We start from the raw sequence: 25,905 nt of genomic DNA, 5'->3' as shown, positions 1-25,905 counted from the left end.
TCACCATGGCTCCCAACTTCCTTGCCCTAATCACCTTACTGACGCTCCTGCTCACTGCCGCTGCGCAGATAGCATAGTCTGCCTTCCCTCTCCTTATATCTCCTACAACGAACAAGATATCTAACCAAAATGAAACGAAGCAACAGTGACCCTGAGACTAACTCGCTCGTCTGCTCCAAGCCTGGCGGCAGCTACTGCGCCTCCGGCTCCCTTGAGGGCCCGACTATCATCACCTGTGCATCTCAGCACACGGTCGAGATCAGTTCATGCAACCTCTTGTACGCTGGGCTTCTTCCCTCTAACGAACAGGCAATGTACTCACAGTAATGGGATATATAGTCTGAAGGACCTGCTCCCCGAAGGCTATGAGGAGAAAGCTACCTGTACTTACACCCCAAATATATATATAACCCACCCAGCACTAATGAAAGAGCAGGCTATGAGACCACCTCATCGGCTGGTGACGCTCTCTGCGCCTTCAATGGAACCGGCTATGCCATCATTAAGAAGTCCAGAGATGTTATTCCTGTCTCTGTGCCGGAGACTATTCTCTGCGATGACGAGAATGAGGTTAAAGGCCAGACTTGGGACGATTCCAGTGATGCAGAGGATGCTTTCGACCAGCATGTCGAGGATGAAGACTTTGACGAAGACTTTGACGAGTACTTCGACGAAGAATTCGACGAAGACTTTGATGACGACTATGACGAAGACTATCCTGACAACAATGAGCAAGAAGAATACGGCTATCCTCTCTTCACTCCGACGGAAGATCCATCCGCTGGCCCTACGCTCCCCATTGTTCCTCCTCTTCTGCCGGCTACTCATCTGCGAAAGGCTTCATCTACACCTGAACCATCGTTGACACTGATCAAGCTGCTGAGCATGACCTCTACTTCTCCATCTGCAACCGAAACTGCAACCGCGCAGGAAGAGAAAAGAGCTCTACGTAAGCGCGCATGCTCTGATCCGGGAAGAATACCCCCATCCTCCTTCTCCATCCAGGATATGGGTTTCTCTACATTGTCCTCTGATCCTACTTCCACTATGGGTAGCCCTACCGCTGCTACTACTGGTGGTGGCCATGACGGGCCTCTGTCAACTTCAACCTCGACTATCTACGCCAGTGGATTTACAGAAGTCGCAGCGTCGGAGACCGTCACAACCATTGCTACTGAAACGGGCACTCCGACGTCTACGGGTGTGGGGAACGGTGATCCTGAGACAGAAACTACCCCGGTCAAGACAAGTGACGCTAGCCATACTTCGGAGAGTGGGTCGGAAATGCGTGCGCTGGATGATAGTATTGTTTTCCAGGATTTGGCTGTCATCTGGGTTATGTGGGTGGTTTTTGCGTACATTTTCGTGTGATGGGGGAGTGTATTCATGACTCGACTCGATGGATATCGGTCATTGCTGTTAGGTTGATGGCGGTTGTTTTTCTTTTTTCTTTTACTGCGGAGTTGATCTCGTGGGTTTATGCCTGCGTTCAGCGTAGGAGTTTGTGGCGAGTTTCGGTTCAGGGATGAATGGCGGGCGTTTATGGAGGGAAAAGTTTCTTCTGCCTTGGCTTCTACTGTGATGTATTCGCTGGCAATGGAAATGGAAAAGCTTCTTCTTCTCTCTACGTATCTATCTATCGGACGCTTACACGTCCTTCACGAATCCCTGCTTGGACACTCCTCCCTGGTCCAACATGATATAGTAGTCTGCGTCTTTGATGGCCTCCAGCCGATGCGCGATGGTGATTACGGTCGACTCCCTCATTTCCTCGCGTAGCACTTGCTGGATCTCGAGCGAACTCTCATGATCAATTGAGGCAGTCGCTTCGTCCAGGATGACAATAGAGCTTCGGCGCAACACAGCTCTCGCGAGACCGATTAGCTGGCGTTCTCCCTGGCTGAGGTTCCGTCCGCCAGCTTCAACATGCGTCTCAAGACTCCAGCCGTGTCGACTGCAGATTCGTTTCAGGACGTCTGCACACTCTGCGTCAGAGTACTCCTCTACTGGGTCGAGGTTCAAGCGGATGCTTCCGGGGAAGAGAACTGGGTCCTGCGCAACAAACGTGACTCGGGTGCGTAGAGCTTGTTTACTGACTTGTGTGATGTCCAGGTCGTCGATAAGGATGCGTCCCGAGTCGGGACGGATGACACTTAGTAGGGACACGGCCAGTGTGGACTTGCCGCTACCGGTTCGGCCGATTATAGCTGTCGTGGAGCCCCCTGGGATGCGCAGAGAAACATTTCTGAGTGACGGGTCCAGGTGAGGCGCATAGCGAATAGTCACGTCCTCGAAAACGATGTCACGGCCGAACTTGGGCCATGATGCAGGGGGGTCTATCGTTCCAGGTGATTCTTGCTCGACGTGAAGCAGCTCGTCTACCCTCTCAACAGAGACAAAATCCATTTGCAGTTGGCCATATTGCTTGCACAGGGCATGGGTAGACGCGACGAAGTTATTGGCTGCTACGAGCACGAACGCTGCTAGACCCGGCGAGACGCTCGTGTACAAGGCCAGGACAGTAAGGCAGAATGTCGAGAAAGCGGAGAGGCTCTCGAATCGATACATGAGCCAGCTCTGGAGAGACCAGTAGAAGTGGTCCATTCCTTGGAATTTATCCACTACTGCGATGACTCGATCCTGAAAGCGCCCTTCGGCATGGAATGCGCGAACGGTGGTCAGACCGTGAAGCAGTTCACCGAAATTAGATATCAATGGGCTTAGTGACACCATCTCTAACCGCCGAAGGCTCTGCGACGTTGGTAGAAAACGCAGAAAAACCATGACAAATGCTGCCGTTAGTACAAGTGAGAATCCGAGAAAGATCGGTGTCACTGAGGCGATCACAACGATAGATGAAATCCAAGTAATAGCCTGGAAGGCAATCATTTGGAACTGTTCGCTGATATTTCCATCAACAACGCCGATGTCCGAGGTCAAGCGATTCATCAATCGGCCAATGGGAGTCACATCGAAGAACCGAAAGGTAGCATGGCTCACTCGCACCATGACTTCCTGGAAAAGCGTCTTTCCTGCACTATAGACCATCACAAGCATCACAAGTTGCGCAACCAGGAGGACGACTGATTGGAAAGTGGTGATGATGAAGAAGGCCAGCAGCCACGGACGGACATCTTCAACTGGTGCCGGGAATTCGTCAATAGGGTTGGAAGGTTTCCAGTCGAGCATTTTCACCATGGCCGACGGTGTTATCCAGTCCCCCGAGAACGACTTCTTGTTCGTACCGGAGTATCCGAACAATAGAAGTGTTTCATTGTAGGCTTCTCCCCACTCCTTCAAAAACCAGGATTGTCCCACGGATGTGAACCGGTACACAGCAAGTACGAGAATCAGGGTTATCCACCATCTGTACTTGCTGGCTCTGATGTACTTCCAATACACTCTAGCTTTGACACCCCATTCTGCTCGATGCTCTTCTTCTATGAACTTTGTCGGCACTGCAGCAGTCTCATCAGTGGGTGCCGTTTCGCTCTCAGATTCAGTACTAGATGAACTATCGGACGAGCTGGATTCCGATTGACCACTCTCATGCGAAGAGAGCTCATGCTTATCTTCGACAACTGCGCGGCCCTTCTGTATGAGGACAATCTGATCTGCCATCTGTCGAACCAGGTGAATTCTATGAGTGACCAGCACAATTGTACGATTCTGCATCAAGGGACCTGAGAAGCATTTGCGAGCGACAGTTTCGGCTGTGTTGTGGTCCAGAGCTGACAGGGGGTCATCAAGGAACAGTATCCTGGCAGTGCTGTACATCGCCCGTGCAAGAGCCACCCGTGCCTTCTGTCCACCAGAGAGACCGACACCGTTTTCACCCACAAAGGTCAAATCTCCATGCTTGAAGTTAGACAGATCAGGTAACAAGGCACACGCATCCAGCACCCGTCTGTAACGTTGCGCATCATATGGTGAAGAGAACAGAATATTGTCTCGTATACTCATGCTCTGCAGCCAGGGGGTCTGGGCACAGTATCCAATCATTTCATTTGGTACATATGAAACACCAGCGAGTCTGTCCAGTTCGCCAAGCAAGGCTTGGAGTAGAGCCGTTTTACCAGCTCCGACTTTGCCATACACAACAGTTAGCCCTGTTGGTACACTCAGGTCGACCTCGCGAAGGACTGGCAACTGTCTACCAGGCCAGGCAAAAGAGCAATGGTCCAGCTGAATCGATGCTGGCTCGGTCTCGATGACCTCCTTCTGCTCCTTATCTGGCTCAGCCATGAAGTCCTCAATTCTCTCCATAGCGATGGACGCATTGATCAGCACCGTTATGAGACTCGGGATGTCCCTCAGACGAGTCTCGAGCATAGTGAAGAGTTGTAGAGCAGGGAAGATAACGTCGATGCGTAATGGGTTTCCCGCCAAAAGAGTATATGCGTATAGTGCTATTACAGGGAAGAGGCCACTGGCGAAGGTGTTGATGAACCGGATAACGATACCCCATAGCATGGTGACAATACGAAGGTTCAGTTCAGATTGTCTGGCGTCCATAACCTGGCGCAACCAGTGGTTCTGCCATCCATACCATCGAAGATGGCGCAGCGCCTCCACAAACTGTGAGGAGACCTGTAGTCGACCATCTGTTGCAAGCCGGCGAATCCGTTCTTTTTGCAGCAGGACACGAGTGACAAATGCGTTCAGGACTTGCGCGATCAAAACTGCCACAATTCCCAAAAAGCATGAAGGACCAAGCAGTTTCCAGACCAGCACAACCGCAATAACCAGCCCTAGGGGCTTATCGACCAATGTGTCAATCTCCCAGAAACGCTGGGCCACTTCGTAGACATCCCCGCGCAAAAGATTGAATATCCTCCCCATAGAAGCGGTTTCTTTGGCCTTTTCTTTGCGCGTGGCTCTTCGAAAGACGAAGAATTGCCACCACTTGCGCTGTTCCGGCTGCGCATCCAAAGCAGTGCTATCTTCATCTTGCACCCCATCCTCCTCTGCTTTGTCCACCAATTGCTGATCGAACACATTCTTTCTAGAAAGAGCTTTTTCATACACCATCATGATCATCTCGCCTCGACTTCTCTCGTAGCTACGTCTCCCATACCATAGACTTAGCACTTGCGACTGCGCGGCAATCAAGCGAAGGACAAGAGACAGCAAAGCATATATCAAGGCAACACGGTTTGACGAGCCACGGTCAGTCATGGCTTGTAGCAACTGCTGGAGTAGTACCGGTGTAGAAAAGTCTACTATTTCGTCAGCAACATCACATTATGTGTGTGTTATATCAAAGACCGACCGCAAACCATCTGCACAATGGCAATGGTGGTGATTATCAGGACGTCGATTCCATTAGCCTGTAGCAGTCGGACAATGACAGACCCTTTTAGTCTGCGAAACTTCTCATGTAGCTTGCGGTGCTGAAATTCGAATCCCAAGAACCAAACATCTTCCTCTTGTAACTGTCTCTTCCTGCCAATGGAGATCAACGGGGCCATCCACGACACGCTCAAAAATTGCCAGAGCCGTAAATTGTCCTCGGGGCTGCGGTATTTACTGGATGGGGGTTGGCCAACAGCACCAATGTCCATGCAGGGAAATAAAGGACCTCGAAGCGGCATCACGAGGATTACAAGACATCCAACCAAAGCAGTACCGGCTGCGACATAATGAGGGGCGAGGGTAGATTCATGCGTATCATAGATCGTTATAGAGGCGGTCTCTACTGCCAGCATGCTAATAAAGAAACTGAGTAAGGAAAGAGGGCAAGACCTCGGACGGGCTATTGCGATCAAACAAGTTGCGGCCGTCTACTGAGCGTCAGTGTAACGACTCCCTACAGGGACACCCTTGGCTTACCCAGGCTATCAAGAGAGAAAGATTAGACGACCACCCCAGAAGGACTAATTTAATAAGCTCAGATGATAGCCCTGCCAATGAGATGGCAAACAGGGTTATCACCCAGCCCATCCGTTGTTTCGAGCCATCAATCGGCAAGTCAGAGGTCATAGGCTGCTCTGGAACGAAAGGCTTGGTCCATTGGGGACGCTTTGCAATCGATATTTTACCGAGTACGTAGCCTAGTACAGCAATTGAGATGACAATTGCGGGTATGGTAGACATGTATCCCATAGCACATGGAGACGGCCGCGCCCCGCGCGAGTCCTAGTAACATAGAAATATGTCAATATACCACGACTAGTAACTTCAACATTATCATTGTGGTCGCTCCCAATTTCTGACCTACCCATATCCACTTGCAGGAGATGACTGCTCCATAGTGCTGTTCAACTGGCATTGGAGAAAGATATCGAGGGATGGGTATCCTGGGACACTGGGACTGTCCAGAGGAAGCAAGGTATTGGAAGCTGTCAGCCCCCAAAGTCCGCCTTCAATCTTATCGCAACGGCGGATCATCGGCGTTGCCTCCGAAACACACCCTGCTGCCTTAGGCAGGACTTAACCAAATGCGGGCGCTTCCCCACATTAGTGCCAGCATCTGGCAGGTTTCACATGGCAACTATTACTATGAAAGAAGTCTTTACAGATACCCAGATTTAATCCTAAATAGAGTGAAGATATTTTCAACAAGGAGAGGTCTACCTTGTGTCTCCACTAATTAACCTGCAGTGTGTATGTAGCGTACAAGAATAAAAAAAACAACAATCGATAAGTGTCCGATAGTGCCCGAAGCGAATCCATCAATGCTGTGGAGCCTTCCTGCTAGCCACAAGCCTGGTAATCGTACGGTATCAGGGTGGACCTGTGACTGCGATTGATTGCAACTTGGTATGCGTGGGTCGGATTATACATGTCCACTTGCTTAACGCCCTTCTGGGCATGTACGATGTTGATCTGAATATAATCCCCAATTCGATGGATACATCTCATCGCCAGTATCGTTCAGCGATCGTACATGTTATCATGTATCGCGGGTATCGTCTTCAGCTGCTTGATCATACTTATCGGCAGCTGGTAAACTGACACGGTGCACGATGCGAATCCAACGTCTCCTTCTCCATTCCCCCGTTACATGGGATCCGGTGTGCACCTTCTCCTCATAATCTTGGGAGATCCTTTCTTTCCCTTTCTTTCTGCCCTTAGAATCATGTCCTTTCGATGGGTTTAACGACTCGAGGACATCATATGCTAGCGTAGACACTGCCTCTTCATATCTGTTGGAGGCCGGAGGCAGGTCCCAGACCCAACCACCAATCTCGCCACTGGTCATGCCACTTTCCGATGGACTACCGGAGACCTCGAAGCCAACTCCTGTGATCATGCGCTCCACAACCCACTCGCGACAGTCCAAATCTAACTCCCACTTCTTACCTTTCCACGCCCATCCAGTGGGTGGCTGGACATCCTCGAAGAATCGACAGCCCTTAGGACGATCACCGGCAATGCGTGAGGGAGAGAGCGGATCGTAAGGCATAGGACTGAAGAGAAAATGCTCCCATTGCGATTCCGAATAAGGAGCAAGGGAGCGATATTGGATCTCGAATACCTCAACCTCCCGCTCCTCTGGGGAGGAGTCCAAGGAGATATTGGCCAGTGATTCCATCAATGACACGGCTTTTGAGGGCGAAGCAGGCATAGCCACACCGCTGACGTTGAATGATTCATGGCCTTTTCTATCCGTTGCCGGACCCTCTTCTGCTGTCTGATCTAACATATCCCCTGCAAGACTCTGTACCAGGTCTGGAAAGCTTGGGTGCATTGACAGAATGGCTGCATTGCCACCAACAAGGAGAATCAGTCGCCACGGGAGTAGGTGGGCGGTTAAAAATAATAGAGCTGCCATTAGCATGCATGTAAGAAATACTGTCGATGAAAGTTTCTCATTGGAAAAGTTTGTCAACGGCGCGAACGCGGAAACTGTCGCATCATGTACATCGGAGTAGTCTGCCATGCAGTTTTGCAAATCTCTCATATTCCGAAAGAAATCCTTAGACGTCTCCGACGCTGGCTTGATGGTTTTGGCAGGAGCAAGGGCTGGGCCTTCATATGAGTAGTAAGGGGTGATGCTGGAAGTGGATGTCGAGGGAGGTGGAGGGTGGCGTGCGAGGAATGCAGGCACCATGACAAAGAACAAGAGTACGGCGAATGGAATAATGACGAGAAGATGGGGATCTAGGCATATGAAGGAATAGATGAAGAGAAAGGAGACTGTGTGGGAGGTCTGTTTCCAGCTGAGCAGGCGCTCCACACGGGTTTGAAACAGGAAAACGATGCCAATCCTATCAAAGAAATTTAGCGTTTGAATCAGCCAGAGAATGAGAAGAGTCTCTTTTACCTTGCATTGAATCGGCGGAAATTGTTGGCCATCAGAGGTAGACTAAACGCCGGCCGTTTACTATCGATGGCAATTGGCTTGTCTCCGACTGACACTGATTCAGCATCGACATCTTCGACGGGCATAACTTGCTCCAAGATCCTGTTTCCGGACTCAGTCAGCCAAGGTAATTCACACGATATCGATATGAGAAGGAGTTATTAAGAGTTTACCTACTTGGAGAAGATCCTATCCTGTAGAGAGCGACCGGCCTTGGACACTGATCGCTTCAGTACTCCAGGTTTTGATCGCTCGGCATCGTCATTGTGCTTCCCAGCGGCGATGACCGGGACAGGCTCGTCACGATTGACGAGGGCGTCCGTAGTGTGATCTTCCATGATGCCCCATCCAAGGTGATGCGAGTCGCATGAGGCGAAGGGGCATGTCTGATGATAGACGGTTCAACTCAGGAGAGAAGAAAGTCAGTGGCTCGGTTGGTTGGTAACTCCGAGAGAAGCACATGCAGAGAGAGCCGCGGGAGCTTATCGGTGGCTCACCAATGTCAGTGCCTGGTATGGACAGTATGGCGGGCGGGTAAGAAACTTGCAGTAATTGCAGTAAACTCAGTAACTACTGTGTATCCACCTGTATCCAACTGGTAAAGATGATACGTCTCATACGCACGGTACGTTACAAGATCGACAGAACATTAAGCAGCAAAACCAGCGGTGTTTGAGTGGTTTGCAAACCCACCGGGCCCCATTTTTGTAGAAGCAAAAAGGAGCAGGGGGGCACAACTGGTTTCGCGATACGTTAAAGAGCGTTTTGGGCTAGGAATTATTATTGTTGTTTACCACCGCTTTGTCTTCTTCCTCCATTTTCCTCTCCCACTTCCTCATCCTCTTACGCTTCCTAACAGGCCCCGGGAGGGTTACTCATTTCTTTGTCTGATTGCTACCGGCCGATTTTACCTCTTCGGTGTATTTCTACATTTGCCCTCGCCCCGTTCCTATTGTCTGGTTTCGTCCGTTGCTAAGGTATATGCGCCCGTAACTTTCTCTCCAACGCCAAGTCTACCAGAACTCCTGTCCTCGGCCAGAGTTCTCCTCTGCAATCCCACGCTTGGTTTTTCCTTTTGATATTTTTAACTGGAAAGGGCGCTTGGGCTCATCTGTCAACGCTTTCTGGGAGATTTTCGACGGTCTAACTTGCTGCCCAGGTTTCTCGTCGACATCCCGGAACAGAGATCGCTGTTCTTGATCCCCGCAATGGACCGGTAACAACTATCGATGGGTCGCGCGACGGTGTCGATAAAGGTTCTGCTTGGTTTAGATACTAAGCAGTCGTTTACTTCTGAACGCCATTGCGATTGGGATCTCATTTCGATTCCTTCGCCAATCTGAGCTACCATCCTCTTGCCTGCCCGTTTGTTCGTCGGATGCTGTTTCTCGGTCGGAGTTGAGGATGTCGGAAAATCTAGCTTTCCAGCAAACTCCAGGAAAGGGGCAATCGCGCAGGGTACAATCAAGGCCATCTAGCCCATCTCACATTGATGATACAAGCTCGGCAGGTAAGTCTTGACTTGGAAATGGAATCCAGGCTGTTTGCGGGTGGCTAGATATCGAGACGTTAACATTATCTATCAATGAAGCAGATGGTACTACGCGCAGACGATTGCAAAAACACGCCTCCACCCCGTTCCTATCAGATACTGCCTTCCATTCCCCTAAAGTCGCTGCTGGAACCCGAACTGGCGTGATGAGCAAGAGGAGACTCTCGATTCGAGACCAGAAAGTGCCGCAGGGCCCGCGACCGCAGGATCCCTCGCGAACAAGGTAGTTGGACCTCCTTTTTCTCTTTCTGGTGGATTGTTGCCCCCCTTTCCCAAACAATTCGTTTTCTTTATTGGTTTATGCGCCAAGTTTACTCCTAGAGCTCTATGTGTGACGATGGGCTGATCTTGATGTCTTAGCAACATGTCTGGTTCCTTCTTTCATTCCGGTCATTCTTCGATTGATTCCACCAACGACTCGACGCAGAGCAACAACTCCCGCATCAGCCTCCGATCTACCAGCATAAGTAACTTCTCAAAAATCGAATACAACAAACAAACCCCTCCTGACAGCACAGAATTCCTCGCCCCCGTCAATTTCGACGATCTCCAAAACAGCATAACAGAGCCGAGTCTCAGTCACTTTCCCACTCCTGGACAGGCCGGGGCTGGGTTTGAGCCAAGGCTTCCGAACAATAGTAACGATAATGGCACGACTACTAGGTCAAGGAGCAATTCCGTGCGGAGGAAAAGCCTGGTCAACGGTTCTATCGAACCAGGTTCGGCTCGAGCTCCAGCTTCGGCCACGGCTGCTCGAAGCCGTCGCCAGAGCCTTGCCCAACCTACAGCCACAACCACAACTACTTCGCGCGCTCCTCGAAAGTCCATCGGCCCTGGCTCTCTCTCGGCAACCGGGACAGGCAGACGGCAAAGCCTGTCAGCACGAAAAGCCAGTGCAGACACAACACAGATGGATCAGGGCAACCTTCTGCGTCCGAGGACACAGCATTTCGAACCGGCCCGACAACAGGATGGCACAAAGCTCTCGAGCACTTCCCGGAGCATCAAAGCCAAGTCGCTGCAACCGCCATTGAGGGAACCCCAAGAGACCTACCTGACAGCATCTGGCCCTGCGGAGCATTCTCGTTCTTGTTCCACAAACGCTGTTCGAACTCCAGTCAAGAACGCGGCAGCTCCCATGGCAACTCCATCATCTTCATCCAAAAGGGTTTCGGTCATGCCGCCACATGCTACTGGCTTAGGGGCTCGGACCATAAGCCCCACTGATGCGCGACGAATTAAGCGTATGTCTACGGTGCCATCGGCGCAACAAGCACCGTTTACCCCTCCGACTCAGACAGAGCCCATGCCTACTCGTCCTAGGTCCACGGCGCAATCGCCTTCGCATATTCCTCGAAAGACCAGTGTAACCCCCTCGTCAACCCGTACTACGCCTGACCCAAATCGGAAATCTTATAGCTCTGGCTTATCTCTATCATCAAACACCAGCTACAACTCCGCAAGGAACTCGGGGGGCTCATTGCAGACCAGGCTATCTCAGTCTTCATCCACGTCACGTTTGCCTACCCCCAAGCCTCGTATGGAACATGCGGCGGCCGATGAGGAGGTTCCGCCTGTTCCTGCAATTCCAAAGGCGTACGAGTCACCCAAAGGTGATTTTGACCCACCAAATTATGTTACCCCCCGAAAGCCAAGTCTATACTTGGACGTCGAACCCAAGCCTAAAGTAGAACAAGACTCAGACACGAATCAAACAGCAAGTGCGACCGAAGATGATACACATGGAGCGAATGACGAGCGAGCTTTGAAAACACCGGATGCGAAAGCCAAGCCATCCGCCGGGCTGGCGAAAAAGAGTTTACAGCCCTTAAAGTTACCGCCGTTGAATTTACTTCCTCTGGGTACCCCAATGACGACGAAGATCGAGGCGTTGAAGGACCGGGATGATGACGTCAAATCCTACACGCCTTCGGCACAGACTCTGTCCAAAACCCCCAGTACTCCGTTAACCGCCTCCAAGGCAAACTTTTTCTCACCACAGGACAATGAGGATGCAGTGCCACTTACCCAGGCTAGAAGTAGCACGTCGCATTTCGCCTTGAGTACATCATCAGGCAGTGCGGCTCTTCGGACGGCCAGCAGCTCTAGTGCGCTGGCGGCTTTTGACAACATTTCTGTCGGCACAAGAACCGTTTCGCCATACATCGCGTACAGCTTGCCGAAAAGCACTAGCGACTATACAGCTTTGCGCACTAAAGCTACCGATGATTGCTCTCCCAAGGTGACTCAGTCTCACAAGCTCACCGGGCCTCGTCCCCAAACACGATCATCCGCCTTCTCTTCCAATGCCGAGACCATCAGTCAGCTTTCGACCCCTTCTGACCCCGACAATAACAGCGTGTCGGCCTCCTCCCTCCGCAGTAAGATCACCTTCACTCGGAATCGCAGCAGTTCCAAGCCCCAGCAGGGGCCCGAGTCAAATGGCGACCCTATAAAACATGAAAAGATGCCCCCACCGAAGCTCCCAGCCTCTGCAACTTGGAGTAATATGTCAACAGCGAGTACCTCTAGCCCATCACTCAAGCCGTCCTATCTCAAGTCACGGCGACAAGCATCGATGTCTACCGCTACCAACCAGCCGATGAGGAACCCTAGCTTCAGCAGCGACCAGAGCCTCGCGCTGGAGCCAAGTCCTTCCAATGAGTCAGGCGATAGTGATGTGGTAGCGCACCGCTCAGCGGCGTCGATCTTATCGCCTGTACACAAGATTATTAGCTCGGCCAAGTCGAGTGTCGGGGCCACGTCAGTTCCCACGGAGTCTAATGTAGACGCCGATATACGCGTGGCTGATGAGGAAATGCGACGGCTTGGCAGCAAGCGTAAAGATTTTGAGACCGCGGCTAGGAATCTGGATGACTTGCGCCGCAAAGCCAGTCCCAAGGAGCGTGTCAGTCCGGCCCAGGCTCTGCGGGTCGCCAGTCTGAACATCTTCGAGCGTGGAGAGATCATCGACTTCAAGGATATCTACTTTTGCGGGACCCAGAATGCGAAAAAGCATGTTGGTGATCTGACTGCGCAAGCGAACTTTGGCTACGATGACGACCGTGGCGACTATAATATTGTTATTGGAGACCATTTGGCCTACCGATACGAGGTTATTGATGTTCTGGGCAAGGGTAGTTTTGGTCAAGTGGTGAGATGCATCGATCACAAGACAGGCGGCTTGGTTGCCGTGAAGATTATCCGCAATAAGAAGAGGTTCCATCAGCAAGCGTTGATTGAGGTCAATCTTCTTCAGAAGCTGAAGGAATGGGATCCTCATCGTAAACACAGCGTTGTGAACTTCACCCAAAGCTTCTACTTTCGCGGCCATCTTTGCATCTCGACTGAGCTGCTCGGCATGAATCTCTACGAGTTTATCAAGGCACACGACTTCAAGGGATTCTCTCTCAAACTGATTCGTCGCTTTACCAAGCAGATGCTGGGTACACTGGTGCTTCTACACAACAAGAAGGTAATTCACTGTGATCTCAAGCCAGAAAACATCCTCCTCGTGCATCCCATGAGCTCTGAGATCCGAGTCATCGATTTTGGATCCAGCTGCTTTGAGAATGAGAAGGTGTACACTTATATTCAGAGTCGATTCTACCGTTCCCCGGAAGTCATCCTCGGCATGTCGTACGGTATGCCCATCGATATGTGGAGTGTTGGTTGTATTCTGGCAGAGCTTTTTACCGGATACCCCATCTTCCCCGGAGAGAACGAGCAGGAACAGCTTGCTTGCATCATGGAGGTCTTCGGACCTCCAGAGAAGCACTTGATTGAGAAAAGCACTCGGAAGAAACTCTTCTTTGACTCACTGGGCAAGCCGAGACTTACAGTCTCTTCCAAGGGTCGACGACGTCGTCCCAGCTCCAAGGAGCTCAAGCAGGTCCTGAAATGTGACGATGAGGCATTCCTCGACTTCATTTCCCGTTGTCTTCGATGGGATCCCAGCCGCCGTATGAGTCCACAGGACGCATTGAGGCACGAATTCATTACGGGGGTGAAGATGCCGTCCCGAGCAAGAACCTATACACTGACGACGCAATCTCCTGCGAAGCGGGCAACGACGTCTTCTCACCCTTCTGCCGGCCGGCCTCTGCCGGAACCTCCGGTGACCAGCCTCAAATCCGGCACGCTGATCCGCAACCGGGATGCTTCGGGAACCTCTCCAGTCAAGCTACCTGCGGGTAAACGCCATTCGACTGTGAGTGGACTACCACCGTCGACGCCCGCCAAACGAGGGACTAGCATTAGCACTACCAGTACTCCTGGCTCAGCGCTACCTCGCGTTGCAGCCCGGAGTATTAGTGGCAAGCCAGACCTCGCGACGGCGGCGGCTGCGACCAGCCTGGTAAGTGCCGAAGAGCCCGACGAAACGCCCCGAGCCGGTCATTAACGTGCATACAGAGGACGAAATGAAGTGGGCAGTATCATACGGCTTCGCATCCCTCCCCATTTTCACTTCTTGCATATTTGTAATAATAATTGTTTCTTGTTTTGTTTTAAAGGTTGCATAAACGGGTGGAAGCATCGGCGGTTCTGTCTCCCGTTGTCATGATTGATTTTGAACCGTTATGGGCCCCGAGTGGTGGACGTCCAAGGGGTTCGTGGTATACCCTTAATTGAGCATCTGCATGCCTTCCGTATGATTTGCATTTCGATTTTAGAGCCCTTTTCCGAGCATGTTGTTCTCCAATCCTGTCATGACCCTGGGAGCTGTCTACTCCCCTTCCTGCATTTGTTTCCTTTGTCACTCTTTCCCCCCTTATATGCCTTTCTTATCTCTATCTCTTTTTCTTCCTTCCTGATCGGGTCCTGATGGCCGGTGTTCCGTGTTCATGGGCGGGTCTGGGTAAATGTGATGATGATGCGTGGATAGCATCTGTACAGTTGTCTCTTATTCTTTGGCCTCCCCTCATCATAGATATGGCAGTGACACGAATGGTGCCAGTGGTGGAGGATCGTGATGTTATGACTTAGACCATATAGGCATACATACCGTGCATATCGCCTGTGGATTCGTGTTTTCTGTAGTGATGTTATCTACTAGTATTGGTTACAGTCCCGCCGTTGTCTATTCCCAGCTTTAACCAGCGGGAAACGATGCTATCATGGGTATACAATAGTGACTGCTTGTATGGGTCAGTATTGATCGGAGTACCAATATTAGTTCTTGATATGAATTACGTTCTCCAGGCTATAGCTAAGCCCTCACTGATAATAAGCCCCCTGGTCAAGCGGCAGAGGTGTCTGATCTGGCCACAACAGTACGATTCCAGTCTTCGCAGCCGTTACGTCCTCGGGATTGACAAGTAACCCCTGATGCTGAAGCAGACCAAGCTGGTCCGTAACCCAATACCTGCATCCGACACCTGCAGAGTCGAATTCGTATTTGTGGCGGTCATTTTGGATGAGGAGATTATAGACGTCCTTGACCTTCAGGTTTGGAGGAACATTGAGCTTGAACTGGGCCTGGGCATCCGGTGCCCATAGATATGGAAGCTCTGAAATAGCTATGAATCCTTTGGAGCCACCATGGAGGACTGTGCTTGGGACTGTATGACTTGGCTGGCAATCAATGCAGACGGAGGTTGTATCTGATGTTGCGAGATAGAGACACCAGTGGTTGGTGCCGGTGGTCTGGGTGTGAGGTACTGCGGTGATGCTATGTACTGGGCTGTTGAGGATGATTGCTTCGCGAGACGGGGGAATGAAGTGGATGATTTGGAAGTTTAGCATGTTTGGTATGCAGTTATCGTTCTTATGATACTAGTTGTTAGTTAGTTACTAGCTAGTAGTCTATGGTTCACGGAGGATGATCAAGGCTTATCGATAAGGGCGGGAAGGGGAATTGCGGAGAAAGAATCAACAACTGAAGGGGAATCCGGACTACTTGGCCTTTCGGCTTCCTTTCGCCAATCCCTCCGCCGCTCCCCTCTCTTCCTCTTGCTTTCCTCGGCCTCCATACGAGAGCTTTGAGCTCCATTGATTGTCGCTCCCTATATCCTCATCGAACTTACACTCTGTCCTTCCTTTCATTCTCTTCTATCCTCCCTCTATTCATGCCTTGATCGGTTGAATTGTTATACACTTCGCGACACGCATTCGTGATGAATGGCTTCGCATCGCACGGCCTCGACGAGGATGCATTCGGGGAGAAGTCTGGGCTGCAGGGCGGCCTGAAGACATTTGACGCTTTTCGTACGTTGAGCTCCGTACTCATGGATCATTTCAATGTCCACAATCATCCGTTTACTATGGCCCAAGCCTTGTAGTAAACAGCCGCGCATGGATATACTGCCGGTCCATACCAGCCAGCTACACCTCGAACTAACCATCGCATTGTTCATCCAGCCAAGACAAAACCCTCATACACTGCTCCATCCCGCCGCGGAGGACAATGGACCGTCCTCATTCTCGTCATTTGCACAGTCTTCACCTTCTCAGAATTCCGCACCTGGCTCAACGGCTCCGAGAACCACCACTTCAGCGTCGAAAAGGGTGTCGGCCATGACCTACAACTGAACCTTGACCTCGTTGTCCGCATGCCCTGCGACACCCTCGACGTCAACATCCAAGATGCCTCTGGCGACCGCATCCTCGCCGGCGACCTGCTCCAACGCGAGCGCACCAGCTGGAAGCTCTGGATGGACAAGCGCAACCGCGAAACCTCCGGCGGCGTCCATGAATACCAAACCCTCAGCCAGGAAGACTCGGACCGGATTTCCGCCCGCGAAGCCGATGCACACGTCCACCACGTCCTCGGTGAAGTGAGGAAGAACCCGCGCCGGAAGTTCGCCAAGGGACCCAGGCTGAGGCGCGGCGATACCGTCGACTCATGTCGCATCTACGGCAGCCTGGAGGGCAACAAGGTCCAGGGTGACTTCCACATTACGGCTCGCGGGCATGGCTACAGGAACTTTGGAGAACATCTGGATCATGGAGGTACGCTCTCACTCATTCAATCTCCCATCCACACACATTCAAGAAATGAAACGCAGTCAATTAATATAATCCCAGTCTTCAACTTCTCCCACATGGTCACCGAACTCTCCTTCGGCCCTCACTACCCTACTCTCCTCAACCCGCTCGATAAAACCATCGCCACCACCGAAACCCACTACTACAAGTACCAATACTTCCTCTCCGTCGTCCCTACCCTCTACTCCAAGGGCGCCAGCGCCCTCGACACCTACACCAACCACCCCGATCTCATCGCCACCAACAGGAACAGGAACCTCGTCTTCACCAACCAATACGCTGCCACCACCCAAGCCCAGGAGCTGCCCGAGAATCCCTACTTCATCCCCGGCATCTTCTTCAAGTACAACATCGAGCCGATCCTGTTGATGATCAGCGAAGAGCGGACGAGCTTCCTCTCGCTGCTGATCAGACTCGTCAACACCGTGTCGGGAGTCATGGTCACGGGCGGTTGGATCTATCAGATCTCCGGGTGGGTTGGAGAACTGGTGAACCGGAAACGGGGTAGAGGAAAGTCAGAGGGTGTGCTTACGGGGAAGCACTATGCGGAGGATTAGATTATCTCCATCATCATCATCATCATCATCATCATCATCAATTTTTGTCATTAGCATTATCATCTTTTGTCTAAGTCTACGTCCTTGTCTCGAATTGTGTATATCTCTTGTGAGAATACGAGGGAAAACTGAATAGTTAGATAAAGAGATATGTGTTTTGCGTTGCATATTGTACTTCTCGTTTACCATCTGTCTTGTATTCCGGAAACTAGCATATCGAAAGAAAGTACCCGTTCATATGACCTCGTCCTACTAACATTGGGGCACTTATACAAGTATCCATCATCTATACTCACAGTGCATGTCTCCATCCCGGTAACCTATACCATGATGAGCGACATAAACAAACTAACTAACTAACCCTCATCAACGCAAAACCAATTCACCCTATCCCCGCAACCCACGGTATCATTCCCATAGAATAAACAAAACTAGAATAAACTAACTAAACCGGAAGGGAAATGGGGGGGGGGAAAGGAATCTAAATCTGAAAAATCTCTCCCATACCCACCCCCGCCCCCTCAGCGCCAGCCCTACTATCGACCAAATCCAACCGCCAACCATGCCAATCCCTAAGCTTCTTCTTAATCTCGCGTACCCATTCGACCCTCTTCCGCGCCTCCTCTTCAGCCTGTGCGCGCGCAAACTCCGCCTCGTCGAACTCATCATCGAAGTTCTCCTCGGAGAGGAGCTCCAGACTGCCCCGTGTGGCGGGCTGATGGTGCTGCTGGGTTGAGGAAGCGCGGCCGCGGGTAGCACTACTACCGCTACCACTGCCTCCACCGTAGAAGGAGTTTCCGCCGGTGAAGGCGGCGAGTCCGGAGGATAGGACGGTTGAGAAGGAGGAGTGTTGTTGTTGCTGTTGGGACTTGTGGTTGTTGGCGGCCATGCTGCGGCGACGGGCGTGGTCGGGGGTTCCGCCGATGAGGTCGACGTCGTCGAAGGTGTTTGCTGCTGCTGCTGCTGTGGCGGCAGATGGTGAGGATGGATGGGGGAAGGGGGTGTCCGGGGAGTGGAGGTGATGGGCAAGTTCCTCGCGACGTTCTTTCCAGATGCCGCGGCGGAGGTCGAAGACTTCGCCTTCGAGGTCGCGGATGCGGCGGTGCAGACGGGAGCGTTCTTCGTCTTCGAGTTCGTCGAGGGCGTCATCGTCGGCGCCGGCGCTGCCGTGGTCGGTGGCGTGTCGTTTACGGAGGGATTCTTGTTCTTCTTTGAGACGGAGGTTCTCGTTCTCTACGTCTGCGAGTCGTTTGCGGAGCACTGCGGCTTCTTTTTCGATCTTCTCGGTCTCGCGCAGACGGGTTTGATGCCGAGCTTCGGATTCCTTGTGTAGGTTGCCCATGGCTTCGAGCTTCTTTTCGAGGGTCTCGACTTTTCTGTCTGTTGTGGTCTTCTCTTGTTTGAGCTCTTCGAGCTCGCGCTGGAGGTTCTTGATTAGTGTCTCTGTGGAGGTCTTGTCCACGCCCTCTTTGACGGCCTTTTCTGAGGCGCGGGTCAGCGCGCTCTTGGTGTCGGTTAGCTCGCGCTGGGCTTTCTCGAGCGCGGATTCACTGCCGGAGAGCTTCTCTTCGAGAGCTGCTATTTGGGCCTCGTGTGCGCTGCTCGATGCGAGCTGTGCGCGCAGGTTTGAGATCTCCAGTTCCATCGCTTCGATCGTCGCGGACTTGGATTCTAATTGCTGCACCAGGTCCGCTGGGGGAGACTCCGAGGGACCGGGCACAGAGACGCTGGCGGTGCTTCGATGCGTGCGGGTTTGCAGATGTGAGTTTTGTCTCTGGAGGGATGCGATTTCTGCTTTCTACACACCCAGTAGACCGTTAGTCTTAGAAGTCCCCGATAAAGCCCTTCAGAACCATGTAGAGATAAAAGGTCAACTCACCAACTCCTCAATCTCCCCCACCTTCGCCTCCGCATCCTGCAACTTCACCTTCAACTCCGCAACATCCACACTAGCCTCCCGGAGATCCTCCAACTGCTCCTCCGTCTTCTTCCACCGTCCCTTCCCCTCCTCCAACTCCTTCTCCAACCGCTTATTATCCTTCTCCAACTCCTCAATCCGCGTCGACTGTTTCCGATACACTTCCTGCACCGCCTCGCCATCCGCGCTCAATGGCGGCAACGAAGGCGACTTCAGCATCGCACTCGCCGCCGGCGACGGCGACCCACTGCTCCCCTGCGACACGGACCCCTTCCGGAACGACGATGACCGCATCTTCGACTGGATAGATAGAGAGGGCTGTCGACCGTGCGCTGACGCTCTTCCGGATGACTCGGGCTTCATGGCGGGTTGCGCGGGGGTTTCGGGACCCGGCGACGTGGGTGCATCGGGCATGGGCTCAGTCCCTTCTTCTTCTGCTGCTGCTGCTGCGGGGGCTTCGGTTTCTTTCTTCTCCTCCTGGGGTTGTTCTTGTTCCTTGTCTTCACTCTTCTCTGTTTTCTCCTCCGATGTGGTGGTTTCGGCTGGAGGTTCTGTCTTCGTTTCTGGCTCTGTCGCCTTCTCTGTCTGTGTCTCCTCTACCTCCGGCGCAGCACTAGCACCTTCCTCCCCTCCCTCCTTTTCTGTGGCCGGTGCAGGCGCCGGTTCCGGAGACGACGCCGCGGGCGCATCTTCCTTGGCTGGTTCTGAGGACTCAGCAGCAGCAGCGGGGGTAGTATCTTTGGAGGTATCGACGCTGGCGGCTTTCTTGTTTGCTTTCTTTTTCTGTTTTTGGAGCTGGGCTACCTATAAACTCATTCCATTAGTAATATGTTCGCGCTGCGCTTGAGTGTGCTGTTCCAATAGATAGACTAAGGACAGATACACGGGCCGGGGTAGGTAGGTAGCTAATGTGCATTCATAAGGGATATGCTTACCCTTTTCTTCGCGGCAGCTAGCTTCTCAGCCTTGATGCGCTCTTCGTCATCCGCCATTGTGTAAAAATTGCGGAAATGCGCGTGCGGGGGAAGTGGAATGGGTAGTGTGTTCTGAAGGTTGCTTGTTGACGATGATAGATGGTCTACTTGGTGATAGTCGGATCGGAGGACAGCTTTGGCCGCCGCGGTGCACGGACCAATCGGGGAACACCAAGTCGCTGGTCTTTCACTACTCATACTGTTTGATTACTGAATAGCTGGTCTGATCTATAAATAGCTATTTCTTCTGTCTACTCGTAGCGGATCAAATTCAGAGAGTGAAATGTCAATTTGTAATAAATACAGGAAGGAAACAGAAGAATGACAACGCCCGCCGTTGTGGAACCTGCCCTTGAGCGCCGCATCGGATTGCCGTGACGCAGCACGTCGTTCGTCGTCATCATCATCATTAGACCAACAGCCGTTCAATTACAATTAGGGGCTTTCCTTCCCTTCCTTCCGGTTGCCGAGTATAACGCCCCTAGCCGGTGCAAATGCAGGTTGAATGCAGCAGACAAGAACACAATTACGCCGAGCAGTCAAAACCAAACGAGAACAAGCAACTGAACAAACGGCCCATGGCAACAAGAAGGGCCGGGTTGGTTGAAATGGAAGAATAAACAGGTAAGGCAGAAGGGAGGGGAGGATTAGACCTCCATCGAGTCGGCGATTTCCTCGCTCATGGCCCGAACGGTGCCCTTGCTGCCCGATCGGGAGCGAAACTCCTCATCGCTGAGCAGGTAGTGGTCGTATTCGTCCACGACTGGATGCGCCGGTTTCGACCCACTGGCTTCCTCGTCGCTTTCGCTCTCGAGTTCAATACCCTCGCCTAGCCAGTAGCGGGCCCGCTTGCTCGAGCCAAGTTCCGGTGTCAAGTATCCGTCGTCGTACGTTCTCTTCGTTGTCGGCGTGGCAAGTCCCTCGCTGGGCGTGTGGCTCAGGATTGGGATCGCTCGTAGATACAGATAACAGACGCGTTTCCGTAGTCGGTTGAAAAAGAAGTAATGAAGACTCCAGATTGCTCCATCGTCCGCATCCGACGGATCCTCATCCGGCGAAAACGAATAGAGGGAGCACTCCTTCAGAGACATATGTTCATCGATCACCCTCCACATTCTCGGCCCCCACGTAGAAGATGCGCCCGCATTGTAGGAACCCGATATCGTCACAGGGGATGGAGGTGTCAGATCAATGGCCTCGCGTGGCCGAAGATTGAACAATGTTGAATCGATCGTGTTCATGACCCTTTTCAGATTCCGTTCACGATGAAAGTCTGATGGGCGCAGCACATGGGAGAAGTCATAATCCGGATGACTGGCATTTAATGTCGCGATCAAATAGGCAAATGTTCGTCGACTGGAGTGGTCGCTCAGGGGACCGAAAGGACTCGACCGGGACAGGTTGAGCGAGGCGGCCGCGTCCGATGCGTTGGGAGGTGACAGCGAAGCTGACAGACGGAGAACCGATTCATATTGAGACTCAAGCGACTGTTCAATGTTCTTGTACAATTTCCGATCGGCTCGAGCAGCCTTTGTAGTGTACAGATCGCATCCCCCAACAATGTGACAATCGGCAGTGTCGAAATTGAGAGAACTCGTCACGTCTTCGAACTCGGGCAAAGGAAGAAACTAGAAAAGAACAGGCACGGTAAGTATCAGGCCACTCTAGGGGAGGCTGCAGCGGCGTAATAGGGCTAGATTGCATACCTTCATCTTCAGCCAGAGTTGCGGTGTAGCAGTCGCTGATTACGATAAGGCGTGATGATAGATAAGCGGAGAACACCGTGGTCGGTGATCAAGACTCAAGGTGATGCGACAAGCAGATCAGAGCAATTGTCGCAGCAGTTGGGTTCGAATAAACCGGGGCCGTTGTCTCCTGAGACGTCACGAATCCGGCGATAAGAGTGAATGAGCTGGCGAGTGGAACCGTTGCTACGGTGGCAGCACAGGAGCGAAGAATGGGTGAGTTAATAGGTGAGTATGGAGAGCCAAGTCGCCATATCAGATGCAGATGAGACGGAAGGAGATGGAAGAAGACTCAGGGAAGGAATGGGAGATGGACAGCGCGATAGAGCGACGACTGGTCTTGGGGGGGATGGGGGATGCGCGCTGCGCCCCGAGGGGGGAGCCCCCAGTCACGTGGCGCAGGTCGGGCCAGTGATATCACGCACCCACCTCACGGGTTGCGCGCTGAACCAAGGATGGCCAACCAGCCCAGATAATGAGGCAAAGTGCGGAATCATCCATTATTCTCCCGGATGATCCGTCCATTCTGTGAATCCCCTCACAGGAGCCCTTCCTTGGCTAAATGATTGACGACTTCCTTGGAATCCTGAATGTAGTCATGGTGGTATTAATTAGTTCTTGGCAACAAAGTCGCGAGACAGTAGAACACAACGCTTATGTACGTCCAACGCCAGTATGTATAGCAGTCCAGCTTGCCCCAGAAACAGAAACGAACATCCCAAACAGTATAAACAACAAAGAAACGCTCGCGGGCCGGAGAGGCGTCTACATAATCTTCGTGACCACGTCTTCCTCAACCTGAGGCGGCATTAGCTGACGTCGACAGAAGATGATGGTATGGCTCGCTGAGATGAAGTGATTGGTTGAGGGGGCAGGGCAGGGCGGAGGGAAACGATGTTGTGGGGAGGAGGACAAGGAGGTTGCCGCAGGAATTGATCATGATGTCGGAACCTCGCAGGTATAAAAAGGGGCGGGCCGGAAAAAAGAAACGTAGCAATTGGACGCTCCAAAGACAGGTGTTCCGTGCTCATGTTCCAAATAGGGGGTGCTGGGTGTTGTGAAGCAATAGACGCTATCGACTTACCTCCATGTCTTCCAGACTGTCCTGCTGGCTGATGCACCTCAACACATTTTTCTTGCTGCTCTCCTGCATTTCTCCCGCCAGCAACAGCTCATCAAGGATGAAGTATGCCTTTTGGAAGTTGAAGATGATATCCAGCTCGCACACATTGCCGTAGTACTTGTCCATCTGCTCGACGTAACGATGCACGACCTCGAGGGTGATCAATTCGTTATCGGTGGATGCACAACCGGCGATGAAGAAGAGGGAGGCATAGCGACGGTAAACGACCTTGGTGTCTGGCGACGACGACGAAGAAGAAAGTCAGATGCAGTCCGATCGGGGTAGTGGGCGAGCTGCGGGGGAGTATCCAAGTGAGGGGTGGAAATGATTCGGACGAACCTTTGTATTCGAGGAAATTGCACATGCGGGTGCGACGCGACAGAACCAGCTGGGTCACATCCTTGATGATCTTGGCCTTCTCCTTGGGAGAGAGAGTGGTGAACCATTTGGCAAGGCGCTGGGAAATTTTGTTGTGTTAGTCTCCGCTTCCAGCCAGGTCACAGAGTTGGGTGGGCCACGAAACGAACCACTTTGCCCTGCCTCGACAGGAGAATCAAGTAGCTGGGGAAATGAGAGGTTAGCGCATTTCCGGCCAATTCAGTAGCCGATGAGGGACTCACTGGATTGCCATTGTGCGAAAGATATTTGATAGTGGGGATGAGAAAAGGGGGGTAGAGAGGCAGAAAGGCCACGAGGGAAGTTGTGGGAGGAAGAGGGAGAGCCGGCCGAGCTCTGGAGAAATTCTTTGCACGGGCCGCCCTGGTGTTGTTGCCCCGCCGTCTTCACTGTTTCTTCCTGTTCTGTGTCTACTTGTGTGCTGCTACAAATAGATGATGGAGAGGGAGAGATTAAACCAGATAATTGATTAAATGGAAGAAGAGTCTTTAACTCCGGAATAGGCTTTCAAGAAATTGAAGTGCATCAACCATTTCGACCACCACATCCGATGAGGGACTCCAAACAAACCGTCACCAAGCTCTTATGTATTCAAGTACTTCAGCCTCACAACAAAACAATGAGTCATGATGCTCGTAAAGAGGCAATAATGGCGAGTCTGAAAAAGCTACTCTAGTCCAAGGGCTATTCTATCGAGAGGGACATTCTCTTGATAATGGTAGATACCCAAGCACCTATGGAACAGTAGTCAGCGATATGGACGACACCTTCGGGGCATGGTTTTCCAGCGTAACTTACTGTAGAGGATTAACTAGAAGGTAGATAGACACTAAAGGATGCTCATGGTAAGATGTGCTCAGTATCTCAGCATACCCTAGTAGTGTGGTAATCACATCCAGTACTACTGGATAGTAAGTGGCAGTTCCCTGCTCCCTTGTAGGAATAGGAATGTATATTATCACTAATAACTACTACTCCGTAGCAAACAATGCTAGCATATATTTCAGCCTCACCTTAATCCACCAATACACTTTCTACCCTAACTGGCATCTACTATCTACTACTACCTACCACTGATTCCATTCCATAACCATAACCATAACCATAACCACAACACTCTAGTACAGCACACTTCCTAAACCCTGCACAATTCGAACAAAGAAACATGTACTCACCCCAAGAAGGGAAAGAGCAATCCTGCAACATCCCCAAACCAGGCATGTCGCACAATAACGACCAAGTCAAGCAAGCAAGAAAGATAAAAAGAAAGAAACAAAGAAAGAAATGACTCCACTCGGCCCGACCCATCAGTCATTCAGGCCAACTGGCAGCTGTCAGTCAGATCACACACTACTATGTACACTATCACGATCATGATCACAGCGAAACATCTCTTTGTCTGGTGGTGGTGGTTGTTGAGTATCCACTTCTATCCTCGCCCTAAAGTCTACTACTGCTTTAGTAGTATCTATGTGCAAGATGCATAGTTCAGACACACACACACACATACGCAACATACGGAACAAAATACCGAAAGAAGAAACAGAGAAGGAAAAAGAAAAAAGAAATGAGAGGAAAAGAATGGGACCATATCTGTACGCGTCCCAAGACAGTAATCAGTGATCCCTTCCGACATGCCCTTCTTTGTCAGGGATATCCTGGACGGGGAGTCTGGACTAGAAATGGGTCCCGAGATGGTCGTCGACCGAACAAGAAAAAAGCCCCCAATCAATATGAAAGTGACACGTTCTCTGGCTCTTGGCTCCCCAAACTATTGTGACTTGAACTTGGGAAACTTGACAGGGGATACCCAAGTACTTGCAAAGTAACTGACTTGCCATAAGGAGATACATACATGATATTATAGATATGACTGAAGGAAGTAGGTCAGTGCCGAGAGTTTTTTGCGGTGTAATCCAGGATATGAACTACTAACTCAACTACATAAAAAATAAATAAATAAAGGGGGAAAAGAAGTGGAAGTGTGTCTGAATCAAGTCAACACTCAACTTGGCACATCCTATACTTGCCCGGCTACTAATTTCCAATTTACTATTCCCCTTTGTCCGAATCATACTGTTATCGGTTATCTCGTGCATGAATCATCACCCATCTATACTCAATACTAAATCCTTTGTTTCCGCATCCGTCTACAATGAACCCCTGTAGCCACCTACACCATCCATGCTTCACCTATTCCTTACTTAGCAATATACTAGTATACTAGTATGAACAGTAAGCCTCATATTCTCTAACTTTGAGATCAATCACACCCCCCTTCCCCCCACTCAACAAAGCAACAAGGTTCATCCCATCTTATCATCATCATCCCATCAACCAGACTA

General features: G+C 51.4%; 9 protein-coding genes across 9 annotated transcripts; 3 read left to right on the top strand and 6 right to left on the bottom strand.

Annotated features, from left to right (window-relative positions):
* Positions 1-5: 5 nt before the first annotated feature.
* AKAW2_50868A (uncharacterized protein) lies at positions 6-1,371 on the top strand (the record flags this gene model as incomplete). Its single annotated transcript, XM_041690733.1, has 4 exons — positions 6-76; positions 147-278; positions 340-383; positions 437-1,371. 4 exons carry the CDS (start codon positions 6-8, stop codon positions 1,369-1,371), a joined length of 1,182 nt encoding a protein of 393 aa, XP_041544289.1.
* A 276-nt stretch (positions 1,372-1,647) lies between these two features.
* On the bottom strand, positions 1,648-6,271 carry AKAW2_50867S (putative ABC bile acid transporter; the record flags this gene model as incomplete). Its single annotated transcript, XM_041690732.1, has 4 exons — positions 1,648-5,219; positions 5,273-5,783; positions 5,833-6,138; positions 6,221-6,271. 4 exons carry the CDS (start codon positions 6,269-6,271, stop codon positions 1,648-1,650), a joined length of 4,440 nt encoding a protein of 1,479 aa, XP_041544288.1.
* Positions 6,272-6,895: 624 nt separating this feature from the next.
* Positions 6,896-8,646, bottom strand: AKAW2_50866S (PEX28-32 family peroxisomal membrane protein; the record flags this gene model as incomplete). Its single annotated transcript, XM_041690731.1, has 3 exons — positions 6,896-8,213; positions 8,270-8,410; positions 8,486-8,646. 3 exons carry the CDS (start codon positions 8,644-8,646, stop codon positions 6,896-6,898), a joined length of 1,620 nt encoding a protein of 539 aa, XP_041544287.1.
* A 1,066-nt stretch (positions 8,647-9,712) lies between these two features.
* AKAW2_50864A (putative protein kinase) lies at positions 9,713-14,262 on the top strand (the record flags this gene model as incomplete). The annotated part of the gene is made up of 3 exons (XM_041690730.1): positions 9,713-9,818; positions 9,903-10,083; positions 10,221-14,262. 3 exons carry the CDS (start codon positions 9,713-9,715, stop codon positions 14,260-14,262), a joined length of 4,329 nt encoding a protein of 1,442 aa, XP_041544286.1.
* An 815-nt stretch (positions 14,263-15,077) lies between these two features.
* AKAW2_50865S (uncharacterized protein) lies at positions 15,078-15,605 on the bottom strand (the record flags this gene model as incomplete). The annotated part of the gene is made up of 1 exon (XM_041690729.1): positions 15,078-15,605. The coding sequence occupies one exon, from the start codon at positions 15,603-15,605 to the stop codon at positions 15,078-15,080; it is 528 nt and encodes a 175-aa protein (XP_041544285.1).
* Positions 15,606-15,976: 371 nt separating this feature from the next.
* Positions 15,977-17,404, top strand: AKAW2_50863A (uncharacterized protein; the record flags this gene model as incomplete). The annotated part of the gene is made up of 3 exons (XM_041690728.1): positions 15,977-16,067; positions 16,221-16,811; positions 16,887-17,404. 3 exons carry the CDS (start codon positions 15,977-15,979, stop codon positions 17,402-17,404), a joined length of 1,200 nt encoding a protein of 399 aa, XP_041544284.1.
* A 481-nt stretch (positions 17,405-17,885) lies between these two features.
* AKAW2_50862S (uncharacterized protein) lies at positions 17,886-20,314 on the bottom strand (the record flags this gene model as incomplete). Its single annotated transcript, XM_041690727.1, has 3 exons — positions 17,886-19,202; positions 19,284-20,126; positions 20,258-20,314. The coding sequence occupies 3 exons, from the start codon at positions 20,312-20,314 to the stop codon at positions 17,886-17,888; spliced, it is 2,217 nt and encodes a 738-aa protein (XP_041544283.1).
* A 629-nt stretch (positions 20,315-20,943) lies between these two features.
* Positions 20,944-22,008, bottom strand: MAF1 (RNA polymerase III-inhibiting protein MAF1; the record flags this gene model as incomplete). Its single annotated transcript, XM_041690726.1, has 2 exons — positions 20,944-21,924; positions 22,003-22,008. The coding sequence occupies 2 exons, from the start codon at positions 22,006-22,008 to the stop codon at positions 20,944-20,946; spliced, it is 987 nt and encodes a 328-aa protein (XP_041544282.1).
* Positions 22,009-22,579: 571 nt separating this feature from the next.
* Positions 22,580-23,795, bottom strand: VAS2 (AP-1 complex subunit sigma; the record flags this gene model as incomplete). Its single annotated transcript, XM_041690725.1, has 5 exons — positions 22,580-22,627; positions 23,126-23,400; positions 23,504-23,621; positions 23,692-23,725; positions 23,785-23,795. 5 exons carry the CDS (start codon positions 23,793-23,795, stop codon positions 22,580-22,582), a joined length of 486 nt encoding a protein of 161 aa, XP_041544281.1.
* Between the last annotated feature and the right edge of the window lie 2,110 nt (positions 23,796-25,905).

Source organism: Aspergillus luchuensis, chromosome 5 (genome assembly GCF_016861625.1).
Source record: "Aspergillus luchuensis IFO 4308 DNA, chromosome 5, nearly complete sequence".
NCBI classification, from domain to species: domain Eukaryota; kingdom Fungi; phylum Ascomycota; class Eurotiomycetes; order Eurotiales; family Aspergillaceae; genus Aspergillus; species Aspergillus luchuensis.
Note: the sequence above shows the minus strand (reverse complement) of the source record. Positions and strands in the feature narration are given on the sequence as shown.